A 21,879-nucleotide genomic window follows, 5' to 3' on the forward strand; every position below is an offset into this window, starting at 1 on the left:
CCAAGCCACAAGGTGGTAAGCCCCCTCAACACGGGATGCTCTATGTGCAACCTGTATCCGTGCACAGGGGTCAGTGTGGGCCGCTGCCTCCCAGTCCCTAAAGGGTTTGTCCGACCTGTGCCAACCTACCGACCACCCGGCAATGGGAAGCTTTAATAAGACTCTCACTGATCATGAGAAGGGGACCCCATGAACCCTGCAGGCGGCCCCCCTAAATGAACGTGCACTGCTGCTCCATTCATCTCCATGGCACTGTCAGAGATAGCAGGTTCCATAGAGATGAATGGAGCAGAAGTGTGCATGCTCAACCTGCAGCTGCGCTCATTTCGGGGTGCCCCTCTTCCTATGATCGGTGGGAGTCCCAGCAGCAAGACCCCGCACCGATCTAATAGTTGTCCCCTATTCTGTGGATATTGGATAACTCTAATTATCAGAGTACCCCTTTAAGGTCCAAGTTTAGCCTTGTGATGGGAAGGGGGGCAGTAGGATATAGAATCCATGATTGCCAGCTGCAGGCCATGGCATGACTTCTGGCAGTTTATCACTAGATTTATAAGCTGCATGTACAATTTTTACAATTCACTGAAAACTAACCCAATTCCTGCAGCACTGAAATAGCGCTGCCCATATCAAAGATGGCGGCGCGGCCTGCCGTGACGTCATCAGCCGGCGCCGGATGTTGTAGTGGAGACGGTTCCGTGTCGCTTTGTATTGACGTCCTCAGGAGTCTGCTGGTTTATCAGCGCGGTGCTCCGAGCTGGAGGGACGGGAGCCTGCGGGGTACGTGTGTGCGGGGCTGGGGGTCCGAGCAGAGCCTGCAGTCACATACATTAGGTTTCTGGCCCCAGTCTAATATCTCAGTATGGCGACTTCTCATTTACCCTGATCGCCAGTGGGTACCCCCCAAGCGCCCAGTCAGAGGGGTGCAGCACTGGTATGTAATACTGGGGGTCTGATCAGCTTATTGGTCAGAAGGGGGTCACCTGACTGGCTTTTTAAAGGGGTTGTCTGGGATATTTTATTTTATGCCCTATCCTCAGGATAAGCCGTCAGTATCTAATTGGCGGGGGTCTGACGTTCTGACCGATCAGGCGCGCAGTAACCGGCCTCGTCAGACCCCCGCCAATCACATCCATCCATATAAAATCCCTGGGCAACCCCTTTAAGAACGCCTTACCGATCCACCGCCTCTCCTGTGCCGTCGCTTCCTGGACCGCTGCCTCTTCCTTCTGTATGTCAGCATGTTATGTCACCGCGGCAGACACCGTTCTCTGACCTCCCTAGTCTGACCCATCACATAAGCGTCCGGTCGCTCAGATCGTGTAATGACTTACTGCGCAGGCGAGCGATTCTGGCACATTGTGGGGAAAATAGGGTGGAGGGTGATCTCCCCGTCCCCCTGTGATTGGCTTCCAGGAAGAACTGACCGGGGCAGAGAAAAAGCAGCCAACAAGGCCGACATCAGCGGTCCTGGGCAGGAGACGGTTGTGCGGTATTTCTTGCGGTGTCGTTGTTTGCATGTCTTCTTGGTGAGATGTAATAACGGCTGCTTCTTCTGTCCGTGAGGTAGTCACGTAGAGGATGACGACCGCAGCGAGGCCGACGTTTGAGCCAGCCAGAGGTGGCCGAGGGAAAGGAGAAGGGGACCTCAGCCAGCTCTCCAAGCAGTACTCCAGCCGGGACCTCCCGTCACACACAAAGATCAAGTACAGGTACTGCATGGCGCCAGGTGCGCGGTGGTGTTAAAGGACTGAAGGTTTTGTCTTTCTGTCATTGAATGGAAACGTTCTATTATGGCCAGTTAAAGGGATTGTCTAGCTTTGGCCGTCTTTTTGGCCTCCGCCCACCTTGTCAGATCTGCACTGAGTTCTGGCCCTTTAGGTCCACCACTGCGGTCTCGGTGCTCCAGTCACTTGTGCAGCTGCAGCCAATTACCGGCCGCAGCAGTGATGTGTCCCCCAAGTGGCGAGTGAGCTGGAATGCGGTGGTGGGTGTCGGGTAAGTATACTTTACTCTGCAGGTCCTGTGAGGGGGAGGGGTCTGCCAAAGCCGGACAACCCCATTAAAAAAAAACGTATCGTGACTTGAGTAGGAATTCACTGTCGAGAAAAATACCGCACCAAGAAACAGTTGTTGGAAAGAAACTTTCTGTGTTTGACTGTAAGGATGATGAATGGAAGTGATTACAATATTAGGGTCCATTCACATCTGCGTTTTTGCTGGATCCATCAGGGATCAGCAAAAACACTTCCGTTATTACAATACAACCGTCTGCATCCGTTCTGAACAGATCTGGTTGTATTATCTCTAAAATGAACAAGACATGTCCCAAAAAACGGATCCGGCACCATTGACTTGCGTTGCGTTTCATGCTGGATTAGTCTTGGTTAGTAACCCATGACGGACACAAACGCTGCTTGCAACGGAATGCATTCTAGTGGGCTCCATTCCGTTCAGTTTTGTCCCCATTGACAATGAATGGGATGAGAACGGGATGAGATGCGGCCTCCGGGCCGGATGCGGGATGAGATGCGGCCTCCGGGCCGGATGCGGGATGAGATGCGGCCTCCGGGCCGGATGCGGGGTGAGATGCGGCCTCCGGGCCGGATGCGGGGTGAGATGCGGCCTCCGGGCCGGATGCGGGGTGAGATGCGGCCTCCGGGCCGGATGCGGGGTGAGATGCGGCGGCCTCCGGGCCGGATGCGGGGTGAGATGCGGCCTCCGGGCCGGATGCGGGGTGAGATGCGGCCTCCGGGCCGGATGCGGGGTGAGATGCGGCCTCCGGGCCGGATGCGGGGTGAGATGCGGCCTCCGGGCCGGATGCGGGGTGAGATGCGGCCTCCGGGCCGGATGCGGGGTGAGATGCGGCCTCCGGGCCGGATGCGGGGTGAGATGCGGCCTCCGGGCCGGATGCGGGGTGAGATGCGGCCTCCGGGCCGGATGCGGGGTGAGATGCGGCCTCCGGGCCGGATGCGGGGTGAGATGCGGCCTCCGGGCCGGATGCGGGGTGAGATGCGGCCTCCGGGCCGGATGCGGGGTGAGATGCGGCCTCCTGGCCGGATGCGGGGTGAGATGCGGCCTCCGGGCCGGATGCGGGGTGAGATGCGGCCTCCGGGCCGGATGCGGGGTGAGATGCGGCTGGGCATGGAGGCATACAGGTTCTGTATGGCAGTCTGCAGCACATTTGCCCACAGATGTTACCGCTGGGCCTGTAGGTGCTGCACACTTGTAGGATGGTGAAGCGGACCTCCCAGCTGGTCCCATAAGTGCTTGACTGGCAATAATAATGGCAACTGGAAGTGTTGTAATCTGGAGGAGACAAGCCTCGGGAACCCTTGCTGTGTGCGGGCGAGCATTATCCTGCTGAAACATCTGCCCTGCCATGAGAGGAACACATGTGGCTGCAGGACGTCCTGCACATATCGCTGAGCTATTAGTGCCCCTCATCACATCTAGGGGTGACCGACTGTTGTATGCGATGGCTCCCAGATCAGTTGGGGAGGTGTATCACTGCAGAGCAAAGGCAGGATTGAAGCGCCCACCACGAGGCCTCCATACTCAAACCGCACCGTTATCGGATCCCAAACATCACCTGGATTCATCACTAAAGACAATGTGGTTCCTGTCTGCAGCAGGGCAGGTTTCTCTTTCTCGACACCACTGCAAACAAAGGCGACGCTGGCTGGATGTCATCAACGGCAGGACATGAAATGGGCGCCAAATTTCCTTCTGCTAAGCAGCTGGAGACTGTCCGTGCAGACACAGGGTGTGCAGTGCAGGTGGACAACGAAACTGGGAGCTGCTCATGCTTGGCGTTGGGTCAAACAATCCTCTCTACTAGTGTTCTCTCTGCGTTGTCCGGAGCCTATTCGCTATGTGCGACCTCGCGTAACCACTGCTCCCAACTTCTAACAGCTAGGTCAGAACGGACTAGATGGCGGGCAATATGCTGAAGTGATCACCCTGCTTCTCTCAGGCCAACGATGCCCTCCTCTCAAAGTCTGTCAACTGGGCAAAATGTCTTTGAGTGCATCATAGACCTGTCTAGCTGTGAAGAATTTCCCACCGAGTGGTACACTACCCAAAAGTAGCCTCTGAGAGCCTTTTTATAGGCCAGCTGGGAAGCACTTTTGTGGCAAGACCCAGTGTCTAATCGGACCACTCCTGTAATCATGTCTGCCTGAGACGTAACCGCAGGACTATTTCTGCAGCAATCCGACATTTGTCTGGGTGCGGTATTACTTCTGTCAGTGTGTGTGCAGATGTGAGGAGATGCTTGTCTGGATCTGTAATGCTGTGTATGTTTGTAGACAGACCACCCAGGATGCCCCCGAGGAGGTGAGAAGCCGCGACTTCAGGAGAGAACTAGAAGAAAGGGAACGTGTTGTTGTCAGAGAGAAGAACAGGGACAGACCACCGAGAGGTACGCACTGAGCCTTTATGCCGATTATTTTTTTTTTTGCGGTTTTGTTCCCTTCGTGGGCTGATGCAGTCTATAGGGGGCACCACCGTCATCTTGAGAACATTATGACACGGTTCTTCACTCTTAGATGAGTTGTCTCATCTCAGACAATGGGGGCATATGGCTAGGATATGCCCCCATTGTCTTATAGGTGTGGGTCCCACCGCTGGGACCTGCACCTATATCGAGAACAGAGCCCCGAAAGTGAAGGAGGCCGCCCTCCGTTCATTTCTATGGGGCCGCCGAAAATAGCCGAGTGCTGGCTCGGCTATTGCCGTCTGCCCCATAGAAATAAATGGGAGCATGGGCCGCGCATGCGCGGCACGTTCCCATTCACTTCTATGGGAGAGGCGGGGATTAGCGCTTGGTGGTGGACAGAGGATTAGCCTTAGGGTCACTGCACGTGTTACGGAATACACACATTTTTTATTAATTTTTTTTCTGCCTGGATTTTGTGTGGAAAAACCACTCGTATGCTGTGCGGGTTTGAAAATCCACAGCATCTCCATTGTGTGTGCTATCCCGCACCTTCTTTAGAGAAGTTTTACCATAGAGTTCAGTGGGGTTGTTAACAGGAAATCCACACCAAAAAACGCAGCAAAACCGCGATAAATAGCGTATGGGAGCAGCGGATAAAGCCGGGCGCTGTACTCCATAGAGGGTGAATAGAGCAGCAGGGCACATGCTTGGCTTGCTGCGCTGTCAGCCTATGGACACGAGACCCCAGTTCTGGGGACCGTGGGGATCCTAGTATTTAGATCCCCAGTAGAGATGAGCGAACTTCTGTTTTAAGTTCGGCGTCTAAAGTTCGGGTTTGGATTAGCGGAGAATCCCGATCTGGAACCGGATATGGATTCCGACTTCCGTTGTGGTCCGTGGTAGCGGAATCAATAATCGGCCATTATTGATTCCGCTACCACGGACCACAACGGAAGTCGGAATCCATATCCGGTTCCAGATCGGGATTCTCCGCTAATCCAAACCCGAACTTTAGACGCCGAACTTAAAACAGAGGTTCGCTCATCTCTAATCCCCAGCGATCAGTTATCCCCTATCCTGTGGGTAGAGGATAACTTTAAAGGGAAAGTGTCATCAGAAAAATGACCTATTGTTTAAATCGCATTTTTAGGTTGAACATGTTTAGTTTTTTTATGATGTCATTATCAGTGCGCACATACTCCTGCAATTTTCACACTGGCCACTAGGGCTAATAATAGATCGTGATTTCCTGTTCTGTACAGGTAACATTTCAGTAGCCATTATTACTATTATCACCGTAGGCAGAATTACAATGACAAGTAACACCTGTGTATAGATGTGAAAGATGGATCCTGTCTTAATAGGTGATATCACAGCTTATCAGCCCCTCCTGACCTCTGCGCAGGTCACCGAGCATGCCCAGAAAACTCAGTGAGGTCCCCTCCGGTCACATGTGTCAGTGGTCCATGTAGCTGCTCCCAAAAGACAGGAAGTCTTAGTGGCCAGTGTGAAAACTGCAGGATTATATGCAATCTTTTAAATCTAGATAGAGGCATGGTAAAATAAAAAAAACTCACCAAAAATTCAAAAAATAAAATAAAAAATGTTTTACATAAAAACATGATTTTAACAATAGGTCATTTTCCTATTAATACTTGGTCCATCCCTATTAATGAAGGTTCAATTCCCTGACAGCAAGTAGAGATAAGGATTTAGGAAATGTAGTACTAAACAGCGCGACTCTTCACTGCGCTGTAAATCGGCTATCCTCTTTATACGCGCTGAATACATTTCATCCTTTTTTTTTTTTTTTTTTCTTCCCTCCAGAGCACACGTCATCTGTGTCCAAGAAACCGCGTCTGGACCAGATCCCTGCCGCCAATCTAGATGCTGATGATCCACTGACGGATGTATGTACTTCTTTATACTTTTTATTTTCCCTTTCGGCCACATTCACATGACCGTGGGGCCGCCCGTGCCCATGTTACAGACCGCAAACTGCCTGTCGACAAAACATGGGCACTGGCAGTGTGAGCTCTGCATCGCGGTGCGGACCAATTGACTTCAATGGTTACACCATCTGCAAGATGCGCCAAAGATATGTCATGTTCTGTCTTTTTGCAGCGCAGAGGCACGAACCCAGAAGCCGACGGAAGGGCTCCGGGGTCAGTGCAGAGGCACCACAAAAGATGGGATGTTCTATCTGTCGCTGCATCTTGCAGACCCTTTGAAGTCAGTGAATCTGCATTGCAATGTGGAGCGCAACCGGCCGATATCTTTGTTTTGTGGACAGGCGGTTTGCGGTCTGTAACGCGGGCATGGTGGCCTTATCGTGATGTTAACAGGGAGGAGGGTGCAGTGCTCTATCAAGAAACCTAGCCGAGTCCGACCGCCACAATGTGATATTTGTAGCCTAAGGATAAACCGCCAATCTTGTAATTCTTAAAAAACCCTGTTAAAGGCAGCTTGGTTGTTTTTCATTTGCAAATGAAGTAATTTAATTCACCATTATTCCACGTACAGGCCGGTATCTGCTTGACATAGAGTGCAATTTTATATGTCCTAGTAATGCTGGTTCCCAATAATTGTCTTGTGTAAAAATTCCGCTGATCACCCGGTCAACGTCTAAGGGCTCATGCACACGGCCGTTGCCATATTGCGCCCACAAACAGCGGGTCCACAATATGCGGGCACCGGCCCTGTGCTCCCCGCATCACGGATGTGGACCAATTCACTTGAATGGGTCCGCAATTCGGAGCTGCGAAGCGGAACGGAGGCACAGAACCCCACGGGAGCATTACAGAGTGCTTCTGTGGGGTTTCTGTCCATCCCTCCGCACCGCAAAAGAATAGAACATGATCAATTTTTTTTTGCAGTGCGGACGGATCACGGACCCTTCAAGTTGAATGGGTCTCAAACCGTCTCGGCCACCGCATGGACGTTGCCCATGCATTGGGGACCGCAAATTGCAGTCCCCAGTGCATGGAAAGGCCGTGTGCATGAGGCCTAAGGGTACTTTCACACTAGCGTTATTCTTTTCCGGCACTGAGTTCCGTCCTAGGGGCTCAATACCACAAAAGAACTGATCTGTTTTATCCCCATGCATTCTGAATGGAGAGAAATCTGTTCAGGATGCATCAGGATGTATTCAGTTCAGTCTTTTTGACTAATCAGGACGGAGATGATACCGCAGCATGCTACAGTTTTATCTCCGGCCAAAAAATCTGAACACTTGCCAGAATGCCGACTCTGGCATTTTTTTCCCATGGGAATGTATTAGTGCCGGATCCGTCCGTCATGCACAGACCGGAAAAAATGTGAAAAAAATAAATGCCGGATCCGTTTTTCCGGATGACACCGGAAAGACGGATCCAGCATTTCAATGCATTTGTAAGGATCCTGATCAGTCTTACAAAGGCCATCAGTTGGCAAACGTTTTGACGGATCCGGCAGGCAGTTCCAGCGACGGAACTGCCTGCCGGATTCCTCTGCCGCAAGTGTGAAAGTACCCTAAGTCATAATTTCTGGACAACAGATTTAAAGAGGGATCTGCTGCCCAGAAGCAAGAATTCTCTGTGGGAATGAGCTATTGCAGTAGCAATCACTTCTCCCCATACAGAGGAAATGATTGCTACCTGTAAATGCAGCTCTCGCCTCCTGACCAGCAAGCAGTTATTGGGATATCAGGGATTAATGGTTCATTCCCAAAAATTGCAGTCTCTGTTGGCCCATGTAAAGGATCATTTTAAGAATTCACAGATAAAAAAAGGAATACAAAAAGTCTGCCTTGAAGTGAACTAGGGCCCGAGGGCATCTTCCCTTTTTGGTTGTTGACAGATTTTTGCCATTGCATTAAAGCAATTGGCTTTTCTCGCACACTGGTGGCGTATTGCTAGGATATGCCGCCAGTGTCAGATTGGTGTGGGACCCGCACCTATGTCTAGACTGGGGCCATCCAAGAGAGCACCGCGCAAGTGCTGCCACCTTCCTTTCACTTCTGTGGCAGTGCCGAAAATGGGTGCTCCGCTATTTCCAGAACTCCCAAAAAGAAGAATGTAGTGGCGGCCTCGCTTACACTGTGCGCTCTCCATTCCCTTCTAAGGGAGTTCCGGAAATAGTCGAGCACAATTATTTTTTTATTAGATTATGTGTAACCCCCTAAACGGCCATCTGTAAACCTTTCATGGGTGCCCTGTGTTACCCTGGAGCGGGTGCTCAACTGTCAGATGATGGAAGGGGTCTTCTCCCTTTCTTTGGGTTTCCTGGTGACATTGAGGGCCCCTCTTCAGTCAGTTCTCTCTAGTTCCAGGGCTGTCTGTACAAGGCCTGCTATTAGGGCACCTCAAGGCCTCTTTCACACGAACGATTCGGATTGTGTCAGGATCTGTTCAGGAAAAACGGATGGTTTTGCGCTCAAGTTCAGTCAGTATTGTCTGCGATTTGCGTTCAGTGTTTCCACTTTTTTCCGTGCGGGTGCAGTCAGTTTTTTGATGAGTTTTTTTTTTTTCACGCGCATGGAGAAAAAGAACTAAAAACGGAAGAATTCCAAACTACATCTCCTAGCAACCATCATGGGAATGCAATCCGTTTTTCACGCATGACAGGACTGCGTGAAAAAACATAGAATATAGAAAATGCTGCCATTTTGCCTGAACGCAGAAGTGCTGCGTGAAAAAGATTATCATGTGCACAGACCCAATGAAATGCATGGGTCAGGATTCAGTCCGGGTGCTAAGCGTTTGCTTCCCGCATCGCACCTGGATGGAAAACTCGTTTGTGTGAAAGAGGTCTAAGGCCTATTGCACACAGCCGTTTTTTTTTCCCGTTTACTGGCCGTTTTTTGCGTTCCGTATACGGGGGGAGGGGGGGTGCTCCTAATGTGATGAAGCCTACACCAAGCCATCCCGCAACAGTATAGAAAACGCCGGTTTTGATAAATCTCCCTCTAAGGGTTACCGTCAAATTTTGCTTGTACATTACATGATCACAAAAAGCCGCATGACCATAACAACCTGAAGAATTCATTTCACATAACAGGTTTAGGGTCCATTCACACATCCGTTGTTTCTTTCCTGATCTGTTCCGTTTTTTGCGGAACAGATCTGGACCAGATCTGTACCCATTCATTTTCAATGGGTCCTGAAAAAAATCGGACAGCACAATGTCAGATTTTTTTTTTTCAGGACCCATCGAAAATTAATGGGTACAGAACTGGTCCAGATCTGTTCCGCAAAAAACTCAAAAGATCAGGAAAGGATCAACGGACGTGTGAATGGACCCTAAAAAGTGTAAAATGTGAAGAGTATATAAAAATGCAATTCAGTTTCTCAAGTCATTCCCACTGTAAGGCCTCATGCACACAACAGTATTTTTTTGCGGTCCGCAAAAAGGGGTTCCGTGATCCGTGTCCGTTTTTGTTTCCGTGTGTCTTCCTTTATTTTTGGAGGATCTCCAGACATGAAGGAAAGGAAACAAAAAATCGAAGTCAAGTTTGCCATGCAAATGATAGGAAAAAAAAAACGGACGCGTGGATTACAATCTTGTGTGCCTCCGTGTTTTTTCACGGACCCATTGACTTGAATCGGTCTGCGAACCGTTTTCCTTGAAAAAAATAGGACTGAAACTACGGATCATGGACGCGGATGACAAACGGTGCATTAGCCGAGTTTTCAACGGACCAATTGAAAGTCATTGGGTCTGCAGAACAACGGACACGGAATGAAACAACAGTCGTGTGCATGAGGCCTAAGGCAGAGATGCAAAACTACAGCTTTTGTTAAGGGGTTAATATTTAGTGAAGTACATAGATATCAAACTGACTTATATATATATATATATTGTATTTTTTTATTTTCTTGCAGTGTTACAGTAGCCTTCAGGTTTATTCCATTCTCTCGGCATCACTCGTACCCCTTCGGAGGTGTGGTGCTGTGTAGGCATTCTCCCTGTGGGGAAGGGGGTGCTCGGGCAGAGAGAAGTCAGACACTGTGGTTTCTGGGTGTATCAGGAGATTATCTTGGCAGGAACTTGAAGTCTCTTCTTGGCTTTTCCTTTAGGAAGATGAAGACGAGGATTCCGATGAAGACAGCGACGATGACACCGCAGCACTCCTGGCAGAATTGGAAAAAATCAAGAAAGAGCGGGCAGAGGAGCAGGCCCGCAAGGTAAGACGCGGGCGCTGATGGCAGACTCTGTTTCTGTGCAAATTTGAAGCAAAAACCTTTCACAAGATGAGTAATAACACAAACAAAATGCTCCGATGCGAATATCAGGGGGCTGCTGGGGTGAAAATGTGGGTTTGTCTGGGTTTATCTCTGAACACGGAAAACCCCTTCACGGCAGGATAGTAACATTTGACACACAGGTAAGTCTCTAGGGATCGCCTCAGTCGTCTTGGTCTCCGGAGAAAGGGCTTCTCTCTATTAACTCTGATTCATTGCAGTTGCCATAAAGGACACGCCATGAAGCGCACGTGTACTGGGAATAGGGCTGCAGTAAACGATTATTTTAGTAATCGAGTATTCTACCGATTTTATTTTTACGATTGAGTATTCTAATTAGAAAAAATGAATTAAGACTGTTTCCTTTTATAAAAGCTCATCAGACCCCCTGCCATCAGTCCCCAACACCCTTTGTCCCCCCTGTGCGATCAGCCCTAGTGCATCAGTTCCCTCCAGTGCCGTCAGCTCCAGTGCCGTCAGCTCCACTATCCTCCAGTGCCGTCAGCTCCAGTGCCGTCAGCTCCACTATCCTCCAGTGCCGTCAGCTCCAGTGCCGTCGGCTCCACTATCCTCCAGTGCCGTCGGCTCCACTATCCTCCAGTGCCGTCGGCTCCACTATCCTCCAGTGCCGTCGGCTCCACTATCCTCCAGTGCCGTCGGCTCCACTATCCTCCAGTGCCGTCAGCTCCACTATCCTCCAGTGCCGTCGGCTCCACTATCCTCCAGTGCCGTCGGCTCCACTATCCTCCAGTGCCGTCGGCTCCACTATCCTCCAGTGCCGTCGGCTCCACTATCCTCCAGTGCCGTCGGCTCCACTATCCTCCAGTGCCGTCGGCTCCACTATCCTCCAGTGCCGTCGGCTCCACTATCCTCCAGTGCCGTCGGCTCCACTATCCTCCAGTGCCGTCGGCTCCACTATCCTCCAGTGCCGTCGGCTCCACTATCCTCCAGTGCCGTCGGCTCCACTATCCTCCAGTGCCGTCGGCTCCACTATCCTCCAGTGCCGTCGGCTCCACTATCCTCCAGTGCCGTCGGCTCCACTATCCTCCAGTGCCGTCGGCTCCACTATCCTCCAGTGCCGTCGGCTCCACTATCCTCCAGTGCCGTCGGCTCCACTATCCTCCAGTGCCGTCGGCTCCACTATCCTCCAGTGCCGTCGGCTCCACTATCCTCCAGTGCCGTCGGCTCCACTATCCTCCAGTGCCGTCGGCTCCACTATCCTCCAGTGCCGTCGGCTCCACTATCCTCCAGTGCCGTCAGCTCCACTATCCTCCAGTGCCGTCAGCTCCACTATCCTCCAGTGCCGTCAGCTCCACTATCCTCCAGTGCCGTCGGCTCTCCTCCAGTGCCGTCGGCTCTCCCCCACCCCCCAGGACAGAAGGGCCTAGCATTATTTGCTCCCTTTCCTTGATCTTTGGGTCCATCCCCCGTCTAAGGGTCCATTCACACATCCGTATATGTTTTGCGCAAAACACGGGCACCGGCAATGTGCGTTCCGCATTTTGCGGACCGCACATCGCCGGCACGAAATAGAAAATGCCTAATCTTGTCCGCAATTGCATTTCCGGTTCCGGGCAGCACATCGTGCAGCCCCATAGAAATTAATGGGTCCGCAATTCCGTTCTGCAAAATGCGGAACAGAATTGCGGACGTGTGAATGGAGCCTGATATTGTAGTTCCTCTTGAGAGGGGAGTTCTGCACAGTTTCTAAGCAATGTGCCCCTCTTCTTTCCACGGGCCCCATAGGCACATGACTGGTCCCTGCCCCCTTTCCATCATCCTTGGGGCCATTCCCCCTCTAATGCCTCATGCACTTGACCGTATCTGTGTTGCATCCACATTTTATTTGCAGACCCATTTGTGGTCCTCATTTTGCCGACCTACTTTATCTTTTTACGGATGCTTACGTGCGTTCCCCAAAAAAGAGAGAACATGTGCTATACTTGTCCGCAAAATGCTGGACCCATTGAAATCAGTGGGTCACCAAAAATGCAGATGCAACACGGACAGCATCCTTATTTTGCGGATCTGCGTTTTGCATGTAAAAATGGATATGGTCGTGTGCATGAGGCCTAATAGTGCAGTTCCTCGGGGAAGGGGAGTTCGGCCCAGGTTCCAAGCAATGTGGCCCCCTTCTTTCCAAGGGCCCCATAGCCTTTGCTCCCTGTTCCCCACTCTAGTAATGTAGTTCCTCTGGAGAGAAGTTCTGCACAGATTTTAAGTAATGTGGCCCTCTTCTTTCCAAGGGCCACATGGTCTGCCTCTATGGTGTATTTGTGCCCTTCACTGTGTTTTCGTTTAGTCCATTGACTTCACCAGGGATCAGCCACCTCCGGCGCTCCACATGTTCTGAAACTACAACTCCCAGAATGCTCAAGTCACCTTCTGTAGGAGTTAGAAGAACAGCTGAGCATGTCTGCATACTGGGAGTTGTAGTTTCATAGCAGCTGGAGAGCCGAAGGATGCCGATCCCAGGATTACACTGTAAAACTGAGCTCCATAATGATCGCGCGATGACGGGACACCGGAGATTTTAGAAGTGGTTTTAGACCTGAACCTCGAGTTGAACCTTGTTCCTACGTGTCCTCTCCTCAGCTGCAGATCTTTAGCATTCCTCTCGCCTGATCCCGACACATGGATAATCTAATCTCGCAGTGACATATTCTGACCATTACGCATATGACTGGAGCGGGGGGCACAGTAGCTGCGGTTTGGCACCGTATAACTGGATAGGCCTTCGCTGCCAAGGCAGGGGTCTCCGGGGCAGTCTGGCAGGGGCTGTGAATAGAAATCCTGGCTGCACTCATATATAATAGGGAAAGGTTACCCATCTATTTTTGGTAACGGCGGTAAATGAATTGTAACCCCTTGGTGACCAGCCTGTTTTGGGACCTGTTGTGTTTTTTTTTGTTTTTTTTCACTGTCGCCTTCCAAGAGCGGTAACTTTTTCTATTTTTCCATCAATACAGCCGTATGGCGGGACAAGATGTAGTATTTAATGGCGCCATTTTGGGGAGCCCATAACTGACTGATTTATCTTTTATTAACTCTTAACAGCACTATTACAGAGATACCGAATACATATAGGTTTTTTTTTTGTGTTTTTTTTGCACGTTCCTACTTTTGCACAATAAAAGTAAGTTTATGCATCGCCGCGTCCCATAACTTTTTGTTTTTCTCTCCATGGATCAGTTGGAGAGCTTGATTTTTGGAAAGACGACTTGTAGTTTTTCATTGGTATCATCATGGGGTGCATAACATTTATTGATCTTTTTTGATTACGTTTTTGTGTCAAATTAGCAAAGAAAAAGCAATTTAGGCTTTTTTAACTGAAACTTTATTTCACTTTTATCTTAGAAATATTACAAATCTTCTGATTGCACACATAGTACACTGCTACTTAGGCCTCCTGCACACAAACGTGTGCGCCCCATGGCCGTGCTGCGGGCCGCAATGCACGAACATCGTCCGTGGGGCAGCCGCAAAGGATCGCGGACCCATTCACTTTAATGGGTCCGCAATCCAGCCGTTCCACAAAAAGATAGGACATGTTCTATCTTTTTGCGGAACGGTAGTACGGGACGAAACCCCACGGAAGCACTGCGTAGTGCTCCCGTAGGGTTCCGTTCCGTGCTTCCGTTCCGCATCTCCAGATTTGCGGACCCATTCAAGTGAATGGGTCCACATCCGTCATGCGGAATGCCCACAGAACGGCTCCCGTGTATTGCGGATCCGCAAATGCGGTCTGCAATACGGCCACGGAGCACACACGTTCGTGTGCAAGAGGCCTTATGTAGTACAGAATACTATATACTGTCAGTACTATACTGATGGGACCATAAGGCTGTGCCTCTGTACTACTCCACACTGAGTGCAGGCCTGGTTGGGGTCTTCATTTAGCCCCCAGCTGATATACTAAGATACCCCAAGATTTAATTTGCAGGGTGCCAATGCCTGCGAGAGGGAGCCCCTTCCCTCTAAACCACTTATATGCAGCGGTCGCTATTTACTGCAGCTTCTAATTGCACAGATCTTTGCTTTTACTGATCTGTGCCGTTGGCTCAGGAGCCGGGCTGTCATGAGATGGAAGACCCATACAGTGCTTAGACTAGGCAGCCGTCGCAAGGCCGTGATCCAGCCTAAGGCTCCTTGGTCACTGCCATAAATAAAGGTTTTTGTGGATTTTTAAAATTTATTTTGTAACGTTTTTCTTTCAATCCTTTGTAGAGTATTATTATTTTACCTGTTTATTATAGATTTATGTTTGTGTTCTCCTGTGAGCACATTCATTATTCTCGTCATGCTGACAGCATCACTTCGTATACCCTAACAGTAGGCCAAGTGAACAGACGGGTGACACATTTGAAGCAGCGAGCCGCCTTCAGTCATGCCACAGCCTTCTTGACCTTCCTCTGAGTATTAGGCCTCATGGCCGCTTTTGTATTTTTTTTATCCCTGTGTTGAGGTGTATTCCCATGGCCGTGTCCGGGCAGGCCGCGTGGCAAAAGATAGGACATGGCCTATCTTTGGCCACAACATGCGGATCGTGTTCCCATTGAAGTCAGCGGACCCTCCAAAAGGGCTGTGTGAATACACCCTTAACCCAATCCTTTTGCGGACAGCCCACCGACCCATTAGTTTCTATACGGCTATGCGCACATCTGTATTTTTTGCGGTTCTGTGTGCTATTCCGCAAATGATATATCCTATTCTGGTCCGTACTGTGAATGGATGAGAATCGTCCTTTCTACTGATCGGAGAGAGAGAAAATGTGAAATGTACATGGACAGTACCGTGTCTGTATTTTGCGGATCCATGGCTTGCATACCGAAATACGGATACGGTTGTGGGCATTAGGCCTTAGGTTGTAGACTGCTCCAGGGTGGCACAGGACACCAGTGCAGGATTTATTCTCACAAGTATAGGCCGTAATACATTAGGCAATCTTATGGAAAATCCACTTCATGGGGAGTTATACCAAATGACAAACTCTGCTCTGCTGCATTTGCAGGTACCCGTGACGCCATGATTTCCATCTCATTACTCGGCATGCTTTTACGCCTCATCTAGTTGTAATTATTTCCCTGCCCTTTGTTGTCTTCACACGAGCACAGAATTTGGGTCAGGCCGTGTGACACGCAGAGCGCGGCGCTATTCACTGAAGCCAGAAGAAGGCATCTCCAACAAAGAGCTTGCGGCCCCTGTGTAATGACGTGCGGGGGCCACAATCTGATGACCTGTCATTTCCTTTTCACTAATCTTCCTGTAATGGAAACTGAAAGGTCCTTTGTGGCCGGACTGTAATCGCTGCTCACGACCGTCACGTAGTTTCTTCGTCTCCTTCTACTTGCGCAGGATTATGGTAGAATTTTTTAGGGAAAATGTCTGACTTTTCTGAATTCCCCTCTGCCTGCAAGTGTCTCTGAAGGCTTTTAGCGTTGGCAGCCCAAGGGCCTATCCTCCCCAGTGTTTGATCATTGTGGCTAGGCTTGTTATAGTAATTGAGCAGCACATGATCAGACGTGTTTCTGAGCTTTTTATATGTAAGAATATTTCAGTACACTGACTGTAGCAGAGATCTTAAACTGATACCAAGTTTTTATTCCCTAGCTCACTTGGTGATCGGATTATATCTGATTCACAGTTACAGCCTGATGGAGGACAGCGTTATGCTCCGGAGCTGCGTTCACAGTTCTTAAACATGACTTGTCACCATAAAATGCAGTGCCGTCTGCAGGCAGCGTGTTATAGAGCAGGAGGAGCGGAGCAGACTGATATTGTATAGCTTTGTGGGAAAATATTCTGTAAAACTTGCAATTTATACATTTAAATCTTTCTATTTTTTTATTTCCAGGGGAGGAGTTATCAGTGATGGACAGCTATCGCTGTATACACACTTACACAGAGAATGCTACCAACCACTGATAACACCTCCCCGTGTACAATACAGATTGGTAGCTATACTGTATGGGAGGGTAAAATCCACAGTGACAGTCCCTGGCATGCTCTGTTTTTCACGCAGCTCTGGAGTATAATACAGGATGTAAATCAGGATCAGTACAGGATAAGTAATGTAATGTATGTACATAGTGACTCCACCAGCAGAATAGTGAGTGCAGCTCTGGAGTATAATACAGGATGTAAATCAGCATCAGTACAGGATAAGTAATGTAATGTATGTACATGGTGACTCCACCAGCAGAATAGTGAGTACAGCTCTGGAGTATAATACAGGATGTAACTTAGGATCAGTGCAGGATAAGTAATGTAATGTATGTACACAGTGACTGCACCAGCAGAATAGTGAGTGCAGCTCTGGCGTATAATACAGGATGTAAATCAGCATCAGTACAGGATAACTAATGTAATGTATGTACACGGTGACTTCACCAGCAGAATGGTGAGCACAGCTCTGGAGTATAATACAGGATATAACTCAGGATCAGTATAGGATAAGTAATGTAATGTATGTACACAGTGACTGCACCAGCAGAATAGTGAGTGCAGCTCTGGAGTATAATACAGGATGTAACTCCGGATCAGTACAGGATAAGTAATGTATTTTCAATATGGTTGTCTGCTGCCAGGTGCCGTACAGCTGGCCATAGTGTTGGTAATTCAAGACACTTTTGAATTCCTCAATACTTGAAATAAATATGTAATAACGTTTTTAGATTTTTTTTTTTTTATTTTTTTTTTGTGCGCGCAAAATTATATCTTATTTCTGATTTATAAACTCGAAATCATATTGTAATATCTCATGGTATCCTCACGGCGGCGCCGTGTGATTGCAAGCATTGACTCGTTCATGGCTCTTCCCACCAATAGTAGCAGATATGAGGTACACCGGGATATTCTCTGATCTGTATTCTCTAATCTTCACAAGCCCGAGGTGATCCCTAATGTGTGTATGTTTAATAAAAGGAACTAGAGCAGAAAGCTGAAGAGGAGAGAATCCGAATGGAGAACATTTTAAGCGGCAATCCCCTACTGAACCTCACCACGCCCGCCGTGTCTCAAGCAAGTTTTAAGGTGAAACGAAGGTAAGTTTCCTGTATTATGGTGGAGATCCGAAAAAGCGCTGGTAAATCTGACGGGGTCACCACTGGCGGCACCCTGACGGCACGGTTTGATCAGTGGTGTTTATGTAGGAACCTCTAGTGATTTTCTCTGTTCAGAATGACTTCAGGTACACTCACTGACCCAAAATACGAATACCGCACCCAGATAGAAATGTCAGATTGCTGCAAAACTCAGCAGATATGATTACAGGTGTGGTCTGATTAGACACTGGGTACTGCCACAAGAGGGCAGAAAAGTGCTTTCCAGCTGCCCTATGAAAAGACTCTCAGAAGTCACTTTTGGGTAGTGTACCTCTTGGTGAAAGATTGTTCACTGCTAGACATGCAGGACTCACAGGCTTTCTCTATATGTGGGAGGGGGAGCAGGACTCACATGCTTTCTCTATATGTGGGGAGGGGGAGCAGGACTCGCAGGCTTTCTCTATATGTGGGGAGGGGGAGCAGGACTCGCAGGCTTTTCTCTATATGTGGGGAGGGGGAGCAGGACTCGCAGGCTTTTTTCTATGTGGGGAGGGGGAGCAGGACTCGCAGGCTTTCTCTATATGTGGGAGGGGGAGCAGGACTCGCAGGCTTTCTCTATATGTGGGAGGGGGAGCAGGACTCGCAGGCTTTCTCTATATGTGGGAGGGGGAGCAGGACTCGCAGGCTTTCTCTATATGTGGGGAGGGGGAGCAGGACTCGCAGGCTTTCTCTATATGTGGGGAGGGGGAGCAGGACTCGCAGGCTTTCTCTATATGTGGGGAGGGGGAGCAGGACTCGCAGGCTTTCTCTATATGTGGGTGGAGGAAGCAGGACTTAATCGTGTTTGCGTCTTTTTAAACACCATCTGGTGTAAAAAAAAGACTGAAATCTATGGCAGCTCAGAGTTACTGTAGATTTCAGCCTAGGCCAGGCATGTCCAAAGTGCGGCCCTCCAGCTGTTGCAAAACTACAACTCCCAGCATGCCTGGATAGCTTACAGCTATTAGGGCATGCTGGGAGTTGTAGGTTTGCAACAGCTGGAGGGCCGCACTTTGGACATGCCTGGTCTAGGCCCATGGACTGCTAGATTATGTACCTGCTCCTCTTCATAAATTAGGCGCATCCTCCAGCAGTGCAGGGGTTATATTAAAGCCGAGGTCCGTTCAGAGATGCGACTGTGATGATGTTTCTCTCCTCTCAGGTGGGATGACGATGTGGTGTTTAAGAACTGCGCCAAGGGCGTGGATGAGATGAAAAAGGAGAAGAGGTTTGTTAATGACACGCTGCGCTCCGAGTTCCACAAGAAGTTCATGGAGAAGTATATTAAGTAGTACAGTTTTATGTGCTCTGGGCAGAAGACGAGGAGGTCTCACATTCCCCCCCCCAACGACTGCGGACATCATTTGGTGGTCATGTGATGGGGAGCGTTCAGGGGCACCTGTCATGTCGCCCCCTGTCTTGTACCTGCATGTTCTATGTGAATAAAACCCTCATTGTTTCTTTTTTTTTTTTACTCTTTTTGTTTTTATTCTATATGAAGATCCCATAGAGATTGATGTGTTCTATTAAACTCATTGTGTTGCTGTCATCTGCTCTGGTGGTGTTATTCAGTCCTGCTGAAAGGTGCACATGTAATCCCCCTCTACCCAAATAATCTACCCTGGCCAGTGATGCCCCAATGTGTGCGGCCAGGTGCCAGAGAGAGACAACCAAACTGCCGGAGGGCTGTAGTTTTATATCTCTCCCCACTGTTAAGGGGGCGCTGCAGCCTCCAGTCACCTTTAATCTGACATCTGATTATCCGGTGCCTATGATTAAAAGGAATGTGTCATCAGAAAAAGACCCGTTGTTGAAATAAAGATGTTATGTTAAACAATTTTTGGATTTTTTATTTTTTAATTTCCATTCTTTTTCTGCCACAATCTATATTAAGAAATAATCTTGAGGTCTACTTAGACTGACACTATTCTGTTGAAATCGCTTCTCAGCAGTCGTCTCATTATCCTCTCAGGCAGGATTACAATAAGATAGTTCCTGTGTATAGATAACACAGGCTCCACCATTCACAATAAGTGATCGTCACACCTTATCGGCTCCTTCCTGCCCTCTGCACGGGTCACAGAGCATGCCTACAGCAGTGTCCCAGCCACACGGTCCATAGGAGTCATCCCCAGAGTGCCAGGACCATGTGGCTGCTGTAAAGCACACAGCTGAGCTGTGGCTCAGGTAAGATGGCCGTCCCCAGAATCCTGTAGGGACAATTGCATGATAACACTAAGGTTTATTTCACTAAATTCATTTTCCAATTAAAGTGGCAAATATAGTCACTGTGCCTCAAAAGGCGCAAAGATACACATGTTTACATAGTCCTACCATGAATCACAAACCACACATGGAGTATGGTCTACAGCGGGGACCTGTGCAGAACTGACTCCTAGCGTGCCCCACTACATAGTCTATGTGAACAGCTGAAAAGATTGAAGACCACTGACCTGACCTTGCATGGTCTTCTTCCATGGCTAATACAAGTCTAGTTCTTGCTGATTACTTTCTTAATATCCAGGGAGATATGACCTAAAGTTAAACTATAACGTTTTGCCTCTCTGCCAACACCACTAGGGGGAGCTGTGGAGCTTACTGCATACTCCAAATTATTGTAGAAGCTGTTCCTAGTGATTTCTGCAAATAGTGCAGTATATATGTATTAGTCTGCCCAATACTTGGTTTCCCTTGGAGATAAACCACCCAGAAGTCCAGGGAAGCCTCTCAGAACGGCAATGTTATGTGTGCTAGGCCATTCCAACTGTGTATGAGGAGACAGCGGTCAGCTGGAATCCATCTCATGAGTATGAAAATTCGGATGCATTTGTGCACCATTTAGTAGACAAAATGCAGTAATCTTCCTACTGTTTGGCCTCATTCAACCAGTAACGCAATAGCATTTTAGTGTTAACGACCAAAATCCCTGCCCAACCATGGGTGTAATGAGGAGAACGGCCTCAGTATAGGAATCTATGCTGCTGTTGGGCAGGTCTTGCAGCCACAATACAGATGCCAAAACACTGCCTTCCGTCTGTCCCTGTATACACTGCCTTCCGGCTGTCCCTGTATACACTGCCTTCCGTCTGTCCCTGTATACACTGCCTTCCGGCTGTCTATCCCTGTATACACTGCCTTCCGGCTGTCTATCCCTGTATACACTGCCTTCCGGCTGTCTATCCCTGTATACACTGCCTTCCGGCTGTCTATCCCTGTATACACTGCCTTCCGGCTGTCTATCCCTGTATACACTGCCTTCCGGCTGTCTATCCCTGTATACACTGCCTTCCGTCTGTCCCTGTATACACTGCCTTCCATCTGTCCCTGTATACACTGCCTTCCGTCTGTCCCTGTATACACTGCCTTCCGTCTGTCCCTGTATACACTGCCTTCCGTCTGTCCCTGTATACACTGCCTTCCGTCTGTCCCTGTATACACTGCCTTCCGTCTGTCCCTGTATACACTGCCTTCCGTCTGTCCCTGTATACACTGCCTTCCGTCTGTCCCTGTATACACTGCCTTCCATCTGTCCCTGTATACACTGCCTTCCGGCTGTCTGTCCCTGTATACACTGCCTTCCGGCTGTCTGTCCCTGTATACACTGCCTTCCGGCTGTCTATCCCTGTATACACTGCCTTCCGGCTGTCTATCCCTGTATACACTGCCTTCCGGCTGTCTATCCTTGTATACACTGCCTTCCGGCTGTCTATCCTTGTATACACTGCCTTCCGGCTGTCTATCCTTGTATACACTGCCTTCCGGCTGTCTATCCTTGTATACACTGCCTTCCGGCTGTCTATCCTTGAATACACTGCCTTACGTCTGTCTATCCTTGAATACACTGCCTTACGTCTGTCTATTCTTGAATACACTGCCTTACGTCTGTCTATTCTTGAATACACTGCCTTACGTCTGTCTATTCTTGAATACACTGCCTTACGTCTGTCTATTCTTGAATACACTGCCTTGTGCCTCTCTTTTCCTGTATACACCGCCTTGCGTCTGTCTATTCTGGAATATACCGCTTTACAGATTTCTATACCTGTATACACTGCCTTGGGTCTGTCTATTCTCGAATACACTGCCTTGCAGATGTCTATTCCGGTATATACTGCCTTGCATCTGTCTATTCCAG

General features: G+C 49.1%; 1 protein-coding gene across 2 annotated transcripts; it reads left to right on the forward strand.

The window, feature by feature from the left end:
* Positions 1 to 674: 674 nt before the first annotated feature.
* CWC15 (CWC15 spliceosome associated protein homolog) lies at positions 675 to 19,581 on the forward strand. Of its 2 annotated transcripts, none has more exons than XM_044285237.1 (7): positions 675 to 780; positions 1,571 to 1,712; positions 4,311 to 4,423; positions 6,269 to 6,351; positions 10,498 to 10,605; positions 17,587 to 17,705; positions 18,907 to 19,581. In XM_044285237.1, exons 2-7 carry the CDS (start codon positions 1,582 to 1,584, stop codon positions 19,034 to 19,036), a joined length of 684 nt encoding a protein of 227 aa, XP_044141172.1. In that variant the 5' UTR covers positions 675 to 780; positions 1,571 to 1,581; the 3' UTR covers positions 19,037 to 19,581. The 2 variants fall into 2 exon arrangements, with proteins under 2 accessions (XP_044141172.1, XP_044141174.1); XM_044285239.1 differs by lacking the exon at positions 675 to 780 and adding an exon at positions 913 to 934.
* The last annotated feature ends 2,298 nt before the right edge of the window (positions 19,582 to 21,879 follow it).

The sequence above is a fragment of the Bufo gargarizans genome, chromosome 3, assembly GCF_014858855.1.
Source record: "Bufo gargarizans isolate SCDJY-AF-19 chromosome 3, ASM1485885v1, whole genome shotgun sequence".
NCBI classification, from domain to species: Eukaryota; Metazoa; Chordata; class Amphibia; order Anura; family Bufonidae; genus Bufo; species Bufo gargarizans.

Excerpts from the sequence above, each read along its gene's own strand:
- CWC15 (XM_044285237.1), top strand. The coding sequence starts at position 1,582 with ATGACGACCGCAGCGAGGCCGACGTTTGAGCCAGCCAGAGGTGGCCGA. Across the intron at positions 1,713-4,310 it reads CACACAAAGATCAAGTACAG|ACAGACCACCCAGGATGCCC; the intron begins GTACTGCATGGC and ends GTATGTTTGTAG. Across the intron at positions 6,352-10,497 it reads CTGATGATCCACTGACGGAT|GAAGATGAAGACGAGGATTC; the intron begins GTATGTACTTCT and ends CTTTTCCTTTAG.